The sequence below is a fragment of the Chlorocebus sabaeus genome, unplaced genomic scaffold, assembly GCF_047675955.1.
Source record: "Chlorocebus sabaeus isolate Y175 unplaced genomic scaffold, mChlSab1.0.hap1 unalloc_scaffold_285, whole genome shotgun sequence".
Classification (NCBI taxonomy): domain Eukaryota; kingdom Metazoa; phylum Chordata; class Mammalia; order Primates; family Cercopithecidae; genus Chlorocebus; species Chlorocebus sabaeus.
Window position 1 is genome coordinate 253,557 of NW_027327576.1, and position 13,748 is coordinate 267,304.

General features: G+C 35.2%; 1 protein-coding gene and 1 long non-coding RNA gene across 2 annotated transcripts in view; one reads left to right on the forward strand and one right to left on the reverse strand.

Annotated features, from left to right (window-relative positions):
* Positions 1-13,748, forward strand: part of LOC103215795 (uncharacterized) — a 126,496-nt gene that overhangs the window by 22,017 nt on the left and 90,731 nt on the right. The window contains 4 exon segments of the mRNA XM_073014106.1: positions 1,794-1,855; positions 4,143-4,233; positions 6,099-6,127; positions 6,226-6,298. Coding sequence (XP_072870207.1) covers positions 1,794-1,855; positions 4,143-4,233; positions 6,099-6,127; positions 6,226-6,298 — 255 coding nt within the window.
* LOC140711203 (uncharacterized) overlaps positions 1-13,748 on the reverse strand; it is a 53,771-nt gene that overhangs the window by 9,888 nt on the left and 30,135 nt on the right. The window lies entirely within an intron of this gene.

Sequence of the window (13,748 nt, forward strand, 5' to 3'; positions counted from 1 at the left end):
CATAGGAAGCCAGCAATGTTTTCTGTAGGGATTCATTGAAAAAGTTTGAGCAGGGGAGTCACAAGATTAGAGTTGAGTATCAGGGCATACTGGATATGGTATAAGGCAGAGATTGGCAAACTTTTCCTGTAAAGTGCCAGATAGGGAATATGTTAGGCTGCTGGGCACGGTGGTTCAAGCCTGTAATCCCAGCACTTTGGGAGGCTGAGGCACGTGGATCATGAAGTCAGGAGTTCGAGAACAGCCTGGCCAACATGTTGAAACACCGTCTCTACTAAAAATACAAAAAGTAGCCAGGCATGGTGGTGTGCGCCTGTAATCCCAGCTACTTGGGAGGCTGAGGCAGGAGAATCACTTGAGCCCAGGAGGCAGAGGTTTCAGGGAGCTGAGATCGCACCACTACACTCTAGCCTGGGTGACAGAGCAATATTCCATCTCCAAAAAAAAAAATATGCTAGGCCATGTGGTCTCTATAACAGCTATCGAAGTCTGTATTGTAGGGTGAAAGCAGTCATAGATAATGTATGAGCAAATAGGCAAGATTGTACTCCAGTAAAACTTTGTATAGAAAACTGTTTGATAAGCTGAATTTGGCCTGTGGCCTATAGTTTGCTGGCCCTTCATATAGAAGAAAGATGGAGGGTAATTACATAAAAGGATTTAAAGATGAAGCTTTTGTAGTAGTTCATGCTATAGTCTTTTTTTTTTTTTTTTTTTTTTTTTGGTCACCGATCTGTGGCCTAGTATCAATCTATTATGAAAGTTTGACCCATTCAGGGTAAAAAGAATCAAGTTCAGAAGCTCAATTTACACATTTAAACATGTAGGTCTTTCTTTGCCATTATTTTACTTTGATTTCTTTTACTGAATTTTTTAACTTAAAAAATACAATAGTAATTGGTAGAGTTTCTTTTTCCCTGTGAAAGCCATCAGTTAAGGGGCTATGTCTAACTAGGAAATTTGAGTGAATTCACTTCAGATGTGTTTAGAATATTTCTGTTATATATTCGTTTTCTGCCTCATGGTGCTCAGTATTCCTTGGGCCTTGCATGGACCTTGATTTAATTCTATGAAATGTGGGAAATTTAGGTCACTTAAGGCAATCATTTTTCCTATAAATTTGTAATGTTTCTCCAAGGAGGCACAAGTTGATTCTGAAGATATTGTTGCATTAAGGAAAGACTATCTCATTGTAATTAAAGCAGTTTTTAATTTATATGCAGTACAAGTTCTTTAAGCTTATTTATCTAAAACATATACACACCAAATATACTGTCGTGGCATATTGAAATTTAAAAGGGTTGGATATATATTTTGTTAATATCAAAAAGTTAGTATTTTGCAGACTCTTATTTATTGATAAATAATTTTTTTGAAGAACTATGTAATAAAGATTGCTTAGTCAATAAAACTAAGTAATAGTAAAAAATAAAAACTTAGAAAGTAATGAGAGATGATAGGTAATTAAAGTTACCTGAGTGAATAGCAAATATCTGACATAGTGTGTTTCACGGGAGAAGAGGATATGACTTCTTTTGTGAAGAAATAATTAATACAAACTAATCAAATTTTTATTTTATTTGCATTCTAATGAGTATAAAGTTGGTTTTTAGATTTTAAGATCGCAACTCTAACCAATTGACTATAGAAGTGGTGGTGGTTATCCACCGATAGAATATACAGGCTACAGAGGAAAGTCCACAGATTCATGAATGAAAATAGATTTGTATATGTTTTAAAATTTTATAATAAGAAATGTTCTCATGAATGTGTCTGTGATTAACCTTTTATAGATCAGAGGTTCCCAAAAGAATCCAAACAAGAGGAAGATGAAGAAAATTCTTGTGATTCTGGGGTACTGTGTATTATTGATGTTATTATTCTCTAAAAATATTAATACTGAGTGACGTGAAAATATAAAGTCAGAGGCTTTGACTTGGTTTTCTTACCACTGCATATGCTCAGAAGAAATTCTGATTTTTCTAAAAACATACTTGGCTGGGCGTGATGACTCATGCCTGTAATCCCAGCACTTTGGGAGGCCCGAGTTGGGAGGATCACCTGAGGTCAGGAGTTCGAGACTAGCCTGGCTAATATGGTGAAGCCCTGTCTATACTAAAAATACAAAATTAGTTGGGTGTGGTGGCACACACCTCTAATCCCAGCTACTTGGGAAGCTGAGGCAGGAGAATCACTTGAACCTGGGAGATGGAGGTTGCAGTGAGCTGAGATCGTGCCATTGCACTCAGATCGGGCCATTGTACTCCAGTCTGGGTGACAAAGTGAGACTTTGTCTCCAAAAAAAGAAATACTTAAATATCTATGTGCTAAGTAGATTACTGCTTGGTAGTGAAATTCTGATAATTTTCAGAATTAGTTTCAGACAACTGTGTAGTATAGTGTCAAAAATAAGGCTTAGAATTCACAAGTAATTCACATGAGTTCTGAGGTGAAATTTGACCAAAAGCTAAAGAATTACTCTGAGTCTACCTTTGGGCAAATATATGATTCGGCGGCATATCTAGACATACAAAAGTTCTAATTGGATTCATAGAAAACCAGTTTAAGCTGTGGCTTTATACAACTTGAAACATAAAAGATAATGCTTTGGATTTGAAATTATTGACATATCTGTATTGTCCAGTATAGACCTGAAGGAACATTTCAGGAGAAAACAATGCATAAAGAATAGGAAACCAGTGGGACTATAATAACAATTTGTTTGAGTGTTTTAAAAAGTAGAAATTATTTTTACAAATAGACCTCTTTGAGTCTGTTTGTGGTAGCCATGCTTATGCAACATAAGTACCAAATAATAATGATGTAGTCCAAGGTCACAACTGTGGAAAGACACAGGAAGTGACTGACCTCTTAGATCCAAGCCCCTGCTGCACAGTGGTAACAGAAATGAGATGTCAATAGACAAGTCGATTTGTCCGTAGACAAAAAAAGACTTTCTAATACTTGTCTGCTGTCATTTAAACATAAGATAAATATAAGTTTTCCTTAGTACTTTTTCATTTTATTCAAGTACTTTTTCTATCAGCAGACATTTTATCAAAAACATTTTGATTATTTTAACTCCCCATTTACCTAAATAAAGCAACTTCTACAATGCTCTGAGTATACTTTATATGACTTATTAACATTGTCTTCATGCCATGCATCATTTTTAACACTAAATAATTCTATAATCATGAGTATTTTCAATGTTTAATACAGTATGTATTTGCGGCAGCACTCCTCTGAAGGGGGCACCGACGCAGGGAGTCTGTCCCTTGCAGACCTCTGACCCGGCGACAGATGAATAAAGTACATTGACACACAGATATTCTGCTCTGTCAGTCCAGCTGAGGGTGTCCAAGTGGCTTACAGACTCCCTGCTGAGTTCTGTAAACAGTTGCCACTATGGCCCTGATCAGCTAGTCAGACTCACAATTATTCAGTAAGATTAATTAACAAAAGCTTGAGTCAACACCATTAGAGGGTAATTAACATTGTGGACTTCCCCAGTAAAAAGCCCTTAAGCACCTGTGGTACATCAAAAGTTAGTCTTAAGATTATATGAGTAAACAAGCTAGCTAGGTAAACTACTCTGCCTTCCTTTATGACTACTTTAATTTGTTTAAAGGTAAAGATCAAGTTGCCTTCAACCATATATATTGCCAAAGTTATACAAACTTCTCGGCCTTTCAAGAAGATTTGTGTCTATTTATGTAACTATCTCTATCTAATATTTTTCCCACCAGCCTGATTGAACCCCAACGTGCGTTATTTCAGGTAGCAAGTGTTGTACTTTGTTTGATGTGCCTTCTTGGTTTTTGGTGAGGAAGATAAAGTAAGATATTTTTAAGTGAGCTACTTTTTGAAATATGCAGATGAGTGAAAAGTTTTGTGAATGTTGCTTATTTTTCATGCTCAGTAACCAAGTCAATAGCCACATGAAGATAACAGATAAACTTTGATCTAGATAGCATGTGTGAGGTTTTCTATCAAAATGTTGTGATTTTCAATATGTGCCTATTCTTAAATCAAATTGCCTTTGAAATCAGAAATTGAATTTAAAAAATATTTTAATTAGGAATTTTGATGCTTCTTTCGATTTTAAATTCAAAATTATCTATTGATATTACTTTTAACAGAGTCTCTTTGAGAGTTCTACAAAGGTTCAAGTGTATATACCTGAGTCTATTGATCAAAGTGTAATGAAGCATGTAAATAGAGAAGTAGAAGGTAAGAACCATTTTTTATTTGAAAAGTCATTTAACCATATGTTTGTCTAAATGCATGAAGAAAGATATACGCTCATAGCCAGATAAAATTACCTACTAAATACATAACATTGAAAAGAGATGAGTAAAATGATGATAAGTTGTACATATTTTCAGGTTTTGGCAACAGGATATATATAGAGTACACAAAATGAACTGAATTATTTTTTGAAACCAAGATACTCTAAGAAGTGAGGAAAGTCTGGAAATAAGTAAGAGAAAAGGAGTAAAAAGGGAATGAAGACTAAGGAAGACAGAGAGAGTACAGGGAGTTCATGAAGGAATAAGAAGCAGGTTTATATAATGGAGGTGGCAAAATAAAATACTTTTTAAAGAAACGATAGATCATGGTTAGAAAGATGGCAAGAATATAAAATGATCCTCCAGTACCAAAACTTGTCAGAAAATTATAGCTCTACTTCTTGTTCCTTCATGAACTCCCTGTACTCTCTCTGTCTTCCTTAGTCTTCATTCCCTTTTATACTCCTTTTCTCTTCCTTATTTTCTGACTTTCCTCACTTCTTAGAATATCTTGGTTTCACTAGGTTTCGCTATTACAATCACTCATGACAAATATATATTTAGTTGATGTTATCTATTCAAATGAAATATATTTGAAAGTAAGAACATTGGCTTTATTTTTAAGAAAATGAGTTGTTTTGGCCAGGTGCGGTGGCTTATGCTTGTAATCCCAGCACTTTGGGAGGGTGAGGTGGGTGGATCACGAGGTCAGCAAATCGAGACCATCCTGGCTAATATGGTGAAACCCCATGTCTACTAAAAATACAAAAAATTAGCCAGGCGTGATGGCAGGTGCCTGTAGTTCCAGCTACTTGGGAGGCTGAGGCAGGAGAATAGCCTGAACCCGGGAGCTGGAGCTTGCAGTGAGCTGAGATGGCGCCACTGCACTCCAGCCTGGGTGACAAAGCGAGATTCTGTCTCAAAAAAAAAAAAAAAAAAGAAAGAGTTGTTTTAATAAAATTGCCATTGCCATTCCACAAAAATTTATTATAGACTAACAATACACAAAATCAGACAATTTGTAGGAACTAAAAATACGCTGAATTTATACTTGAATAATAAGATTGCTTTTTAAAATAAATACTGTGGTGACTTAACAATATAAAAGTTATTTATGTTTAATATATCTCTTGCAGTTAATTTATATATAAATATATCAATATTGAAAGCTTATTGTAAATTATTTCCATGATGAGTTTTATACATCTTCTTGCATGAATGGATCAAGAAGCATTCACATGGATACACTAGAGGATACAGAAATGTAGGCATATGATTACACCATATGGTTATGGAAAACAATGAATGTTTATATTTAGTATAATGACCTAAGTATTTATCCAAGCTGATCAATTCATGGCACTTCACTGATGAAATGTCAATTCTAAATTCAACTGAACTCTCATCGTAACTATATACCTTTCCAAAGATAGGCCACATTAAAGAACATGATGAATAGAATAATATAAATGATTCTAATGTGTTTCATTTAGTATATGGTGTAGCACTCCATGTTCAGCTTTGACATTTATTTTCTTATATCAACCCTTTTTACACGTGAAACACAATCTCGCTTTTGAAGTCTTAACTGCATGATCTGTGAAACCTATATTTATATTTTCTTCAGTGTATTTCTGTCATGTGAGTATCCTAAAGAAAGAAACCAAAAGAAAAGCCCCCTAAACCTAAAGGAATCATTCTCAAAGCTGAGCAAGAGGACTCAATTAGATACTGTCATTGCATTCATTTGTGGTTGGTTTTGTCATATTTACCTATGATTGATAATAAATCTCTTTTGCTTTTTAGAGTTTCCTGAAAAGCCCTCTGACTTTAAGGTATTGAATTTTATAATTTCATTTTGAATGACTTATTAACTACGTATTTTGTGAAGTATACATTCTTTATTAATCATTTTGCTTCCGAACCCATTTAGCCTGCTGTTGACATGCAAAACTCTGTTCCAAATGAAGCCTTCGAATGGAAGAATGAACAAACGTTGAGACCGGGTAAATTTTTCAATTTAACTATGAAAAGATGTGTATTTCAATATTGGATATTTTGATAGTCTTTCTATCCCTAATGCTTTATTTTTTTCAACTTTGATGAAAAGATTTGATCTAAATAATGGCAATACTGATATTTATGTTTGAAAAACTGATATTACAAGAACAGTAATTTTCAATAGTATTTTTTTAAAAATGTTGCCTTAATCTCAGTTGTTTCTACTTTTGTATCCTGAAACTGTAATGTTTTCTATTTTGAATTTGTATTAAAGATTTAAGAAGGTGAATTTTGAAACTCCACTTTTTTTTTTTTTTTTTTTTTTTTTAGTTCTTCTAAGCTTAATTCAAATTTCACAGTTTACTTTGGGGAACATTTATTTTACTGATATAACAATTGTGTTTTAACATTAATTACCTCATTTCAGTGTTGTCACTTTGAGAATCCTAAGAAAATCAGTAACTCTGATTACTGAACTCTTTGTGTGTGTGTGTCTGTGTGGGTGCCTGTGTGTGTCTGTTTTTGTGTGTGGTACCTTTACCTTGTAAAGATGAGGAAAATAATTAATCATTTCTTTATGAATATTTGATAAACACACTTTTTCATATAACTGTGATTCTGAAGCATTTGGCTTTAGAGTCTTTTTACACAACTACCATTTATTGCCTAGAAGTAACAAGTATTCTAAACCAGTTTTGAAAACTATTCTTATGCATGTTTAAACATTTTACAACACGTGTACGTGGTCATATTTAATATGTAGTTTTTTTTCAACTTGCAATGCGTACGTGGTTGTACAGTGTAATGTTCAGCAATGTTCTTTTTTGATCAGCATTATAATTTTTAGAGACATCCATAATGGACACAATTAACTGTGTTTTTTAATATTAGGTTCTTTATAAAACTCCATTGTATGACTGCACCATAGTTAATTACACAATTTCATGCTGATTAATAATAAATAAAAATGAAAACATGCAGATTTCAGAGTCTTTAAGTTAGTTTTATCTATTTTTTTAGTTATTAGAAATTAAAACTAAAATACTTAAAGTATTTCCTTGTGCAATCATACATTCCACTAACAATTCGAACTGTGACCCACAGATTATTGGAGCTATGGTATTACAACATGTTAGATCTGAAATGATCCAGGGTACACTTCTAAACATGAGTGAAAATGGTGACTTCCCAAAGTATGATTTGAGTTTGTTGGACCCTCTGCATGAAATGTGAACTTTAGGGATGCTGAGATCAGAAGTTAAATTTGCTTTTTAAAACCAGATATACACTTCATGGATGTCAAATGATAAACGTATCCTTAATGATGAAACGGTCTTACATTTTAGTTTTGCATGTTTGCTTTTTGCTTTAACCTGATTTAAATAGTTAAATATTTAAAACACAGGAATGCATTTTAAGTATTTATGTTTTTGGAGACAGTCTCACTCTGTCGCCCAGGCTGGAGTGCAATGGCATGATCTCGGCTCACTACCACCTCCGCCTCCTGCACTCAAGCAATTCTCCTGCCTCAGCCTCCCTAGTACACATACTCATTTGTAAACCAGTCACTAGAAATGCAAATGTTTTTACTGTGATTAGCTTAGAATAATGGTTTCTCATTTTGTAGATGAGATGGGGGTAATGGAATAATAAATATATGAATATACTTGTGTTTCTGTAGCAAGAAAGAATAAATAATGGCTATGTATAGGAAGCCAGCAATATTTTCTGCAGAGATGCATTGGAAATGTTTGAGTAGGGGAGTCACAAGATTAGATTAAGTATCAGGGCATTCTGGTCATAGTATAAACCAGAGATTGGCAAACCTTTCCTGTAAAGGGCCAAATAGGAAATATGTTAGGTGATGTGGTCCCTATCACAGCTTTTCAACTCTACCATTGTAGGATGAAAACAGTCATAGATAATGTGTGAGGAAATAGGCATGACTGTATTCCAATAAAACTTTGTCTAAAAACCATTTGGTAAGCTGAATTTGGAATTCCATAACCATGAATTCCTTGAGACAAAGGTCTTGAGTCAACACCACTAGAGGGTAATTAACACTGCTGACCCCCCCAGTACAAAGCAATCATGCACCCTCGGATGATCAAAGTTTGGTCTTAGGACCATATGAGTAAACAAGCTATTTAGATAAACTCCTCCACGTTCCCTAGTTATTTGCTCCATTGCTGTCCACTCACAGTAAAGAGGATTAGGCTGCTTTCAGCCAAATCATTTACTGAAGTTGTGCAAACCTCTAACCACGGCCTTCCAAGAAGGTTTGTGTCTATTTCCTGTAATTATCTTTATAAATATTTTTCTAATCACTTTTTCTGATCCCTGACAAGTAGGATTTCTTTTTCCCTGTGAAAGCCATCAGTTAAGGGGCCATTTCTGACTAGGAAATATAAATATAAAATAAGTTTGTATTTCCAGTGGCAATGGAAAGATTAAGCAAAGGCAGAAAATAGGTACAGTTAATATGATTTACTGATTATTGAGTTTAAAAAGCTAGGGGACAGAAAAAAATCTCAGGTCATTCATAAGTTTCCACATTGTGTATTAGTATTTACAATGCTCATGGGGAAGGAGTAGGAAACTGTCAGGTCAACAGAGAAGTGCAAACAGTCATGGAACAGACCAAAGTTTTCTTTACATATTGAGTTTAATGAAACATTTATGTGGGATATTTTCAATAAGTAATTGGATTATAGGTGTTTGTAGCTGGAGATAGTACTATGGTTGGAGATGCAGGCCTAGAATAATTTTATTACAATTATTAGGCAAAGCCATAGATCTCAATGAGCTTATCCATTATGCAGAAGATGTAGAATAAGAAGAAAGCCATTGACAAAACCCTGGGACTATCAACATTTTACAGAGTCAAAGGACTTGGTAAAGGTGACTGAGCAGTGGCTAATGAAAAGTAGGAGAGCAGTCAGAGAAAGTGATGTTGCAAATTTCTTTTAAATGTGAGAATTTCATGAGATTACTGAAAAGTCAATTGGATTTAACTTACAAGTTTTTCAGTGGTAATCTGTTCAAAAGAATTCTTTTAGAGTTCTTAAGTGTACTATTGATGTGGTTAATGTTTCTGGTGTCCAAGAAGAAATTTCCCATGATCCTACCTAACTTTTTGTAACTGAAGCAGCCAACATACACAGGGTCTGGAAAATTGTCTAGACTGGAGAGTACATGTGCCAGCATTTTTCCAGAATTGTCAAAAGCTAAGGGTCATGTGTGAGGAAAAGTGCTGTTTTTTTATGTGTTTCTTGTGGAGAGTGGAGATCTGTGTTGTCTCTCTCTCTCTCTCTGTCTCTCTCTCTCTCTCTCACACACACACACATACACACATGCACAGTACAGTAATTCACCCTTATCCACAGGGGATATTTTCTAAGACACCCAGTGAATGTCTGAAACTGTGGATAGTATGGAACCTTATACATTCATATTTTTTCTATACATGAATATTTCTGATAAAGTTTAATTCATAAATTAGGCACAGAAAGAGATTAACAATAACTCATAATAAAATAAAACAATAACAATATATTATAATCAAAGTTAAGTGAATGTGGTCTCTCAAAGTGTCTTGTATTGTACTCACCCTTCTCACTCATATGATAATTGTGAGATGATATAATGCCTATGTGATGAGATGAAGTCAGGAGAATGAGGTAGGAGTTGTTGTCATGTGGTGTTAGGTTACTAATTATTTCTGGCTATCTGACTACACATCAGAAGGAGGATCATCTGCTTCATGTGACCCTGGATCATTGAGCCATGATAGTGTTGATGGTTGGGATTCAGGAACAGACCATTTTGATGACTAATGGGCAGATAGCATATACAAAGGGATGATTCATGACCTGGGTGAGATGGAACAGCGTGTCTTAATATTTCATCATATTCCTTAGAATGACACACTATTTAAGACTTATGACTTGTATATTTCTGGAATCCCCCATTTAATATTTTGGACTACAGTTGGCCACAAGTAGCTGAAGTCACAGAAATCCAAACCTTCAATATTATATTGTGAAGTATATGTTTGGTCTTCCACACTGTTTTGTGGCATACAACTCATAAAATGTTTAGAATCTCCAAAGTGATGTCTTTGTATGCTAATAATTGAGTGATAACTGACAGTCCCTAGATAGCTTCAGGAAAGGAGCTTGTCACAAAAAAGAACAAGGCATGATTAGAGTGTTGGGACTTTCAGCCCCACCCCTAAACCTCCTAGGAGGTGACAGGAGCTGAAGATAAGGTCAATTACCAATGGCCGCAGATTTTTTCATTCATGCCTATGTAATAAAGCTTTCTTAAGAACCCAGAATGACTGGGATCAGAGACCTTCCAGAAAGCTGAATGTATGGAAGTGTTTGGAGGCTGATGTGCCCTGGGAGGGCATGGAAGCTCCATGCCCCTTCCCCCATAACTTGCCATATGCATCTATTCATGTGTCTCCTTTGTGATACCCTTTATAATAAACTGGTAAATGTGTTTCCCTTCATCTTTGGGGCACTCTAGCATGTTAATCAAACCCAAAGAGGGAGTCTTGAGAACCCCAACTTGAAATCAGCTGGTTAGAAGTTTCAGAGACACAGATTTGCAATTGGTATGGGAGGGCAGTCTTGTGAGACTGAGCCTTCAACCTGTGGAATCTGAGACTATTTCTAGACAGATAGTGTTGGAATTGAATAGAGGACAACCAGCTGGTTTCTGCTACAGAATTGATTGCCTACTTGTTGGTGGAGAAAATCCTCCAAACATTTGGTCGCAGAAGTCTTCTGTTTTGATGTTTGTGGTGTGAGAGCAGAGGGAAATCATGTGTGTGTGTTTCTTTCTATAAGTAGAGCAGATCAAGAGAGACTACTGTATCCTCTGTTCTAACTGCTCCGAGTTCATTTGTCTAGAAATTATACTTTCTAAGGTTGACACTGTCCACTTATACTAATTCTGCTAATAATACAATTTTCTGTCAGTCTTATAGAATTCTGTTTGTATTATGGCTATTGTACACTGTAGTTCACTTTTAGATATCAAATTGTGCTAAATTCGATTTTTCCTCTCATTTGAGAACTATAAAGGAGGGCAAATAATAGTTCTTAATGCATCAATTTTCTACCAGTAGTATACTTAATAATAATTTTACTATAGTCTTAATGTATTGTCCCAAAGGAATGCTGTATATCAAATTATCTCAGTCTTTATCACAAAGCATCTGAGTATTATGCTTTTTTATACAATATCTGGATCATGCATGAAAGTGTGCATGATTCTTTTAAATTAAGTTAAAGTATCATGATGTCTCCCAGGCTACTTTCAGACTCCTGGGCTCCTCCGGTGATCCTCCTGCCTCACCTTCCCAAGTAGCTGGGATTACAGGCATGTGGCATCATGCCCTCTTATGTTTTTAATATTCTGTATTTTCTATCTATATTTGTTGATTTAATGTATTTTACTTTTTCTCTTTAATAGTGCATGTGAGTTCTCTAGAGTCTATATTCAGGTAAGACTTTATGGTTTTTTAAAACGTATATTTTAACTCAGAACATATAGAGGAAAGAAATCACTATCTGTTGAGTATTCTACTCTGGGCTAGACAACATATTATGTGCTTAATATTTATCATCTCACATAGTCATCACACAGCTTTGTAAACATCTGTGCTACTATCACCTACTTTGTATTAGTCAGTCAAATGTGGTTCAGAGAGGTTGATTAATTGGTCTATGATTTCATAGCTAAAAAGTAACTGACCCTTGAGTTTGCCATCAGCCTACCTTGCTCCCAAATCCCTTCTCTTGCCCCTCAGCACAGATTGATGGATACCTGTGCATCATTAGGATCAAGGTCCAGGTTCAGATGGGATGGATTCACAAAGTCACATTTTGTCATATGTTAACTCTTTTTAGAGATTTCCCTTAGAACATTGGTTAATCCAAGACTTTGTTCTAACATGTTTAAGAGTTAAAGAGGTATACCAGTACCTTGTTTTTATCATCAAAGTTTTTAGAGCAGATCTGACTTAGCTGTGGTGACAAGACATAGGTTTTTGTTTCATAAGCAAGACCAGGTAAGTCCTATAGATGAATTATTTTACTCTTATTGGAGAATATCTACGTAGAAATATGTTAATCATATTTAGAGGCTATTTCTCATAGATTTCTCAGTTTACTGACTTCCCAGCTTAGTTTTTCTTCAAAGCAGTACCCTGCCTAGTTGCATGAACTCTTCTTTTTTTTTGCTAGAGCCTTTTTTTCTTCTTCCATGACTTTTCTATGATCTTTTCCTAATTACTTTCTTCTCTGCTTTCCTTGGTGTTCTTTTCTTCTATTATTTTATTGCTTTCTACCAGCCCCATTTTTCTATAGGCAAAATTAAAAGTACATGGAATTTTAGGATTTTAAGGACTCTTGGAGACTAATCAAAATACTTTCATATTTAAACCTGTATTTAATATCCTGGAAAAATGGTTGTTCAGATGGAGAGTCTGAAACTCAAAGTGACCTATTTAAATATAGGAGGTAACAAGTAATATTTAAACTCATTTCAAAGCCCATTACTCTTGTTTTTATATCACCATGTAAGTGAGTGTTTGAATAATAGAAAGGAAGAGGAAATGGGTCTAATTAAACAAATTGAAAAGGATAAGAATGGAATTAGCTGGAGAACCCAGTGGAAGTAGGTAACAAGGGAATTATCAGGGAAAGGTCAAGTCTGAAGAGAAATAATCCCAGGATTGGTAGGAGTAAGGGTTTTACCAAAGAGATCAGAATGTTGGATCTTATGACAAGTTTGATGAAGATAAATTAGAACAAACACAGTAGATATTGGGAGTTATCTTGAAAGGCATATTAAATATGGTGCAAAAGAAGTCCTGAATAGGTCACTGCTTTTTTGCTTGTTTAATTGGAGGAATGGACAAACTTCAAGATTTCTGTTGAAAGGGTAAAAAAAAAAAAAAAAAAAAAAAAAAAAAAAAAAGTCTCTTCGATCAGATAGAAATGTGCTATTCTGTTCTTTCACCCCAAATCTCACTGGAGAGGCTTAGAGCCCCTTGAATGCTAGGAGATTGAAGGTTGCTGAATTACACAGATCTGTGGCCCAGGGCAACTGTCCCCTCCCCTTTGCCTCTTTTTCCAAGCCTCTAATGTCCTACCCATGTACATGTAAAGCAGGGGTAAGATTGGCTGGCAAATAAGTCAGGGAGCTTCAGTTGGGTTTTTGGTAACATGCTTATGGGGGAGGTGAATGACTGACTGATACTCCATTTAGTTGTTTTCCAGAAACAGGTAAATACAGAGCTTCTTGGCTGGTCATTGAATTTATCTTTTCAGTAATCTGTGCTTTGATGAGCTGAATATTTAAAGGTTGGAGACTGCCATGAAGCCCTGCAGAAGAAAGATGTGGAAGTGAGAGACACTTTCACTATATATAGTGGCTCCC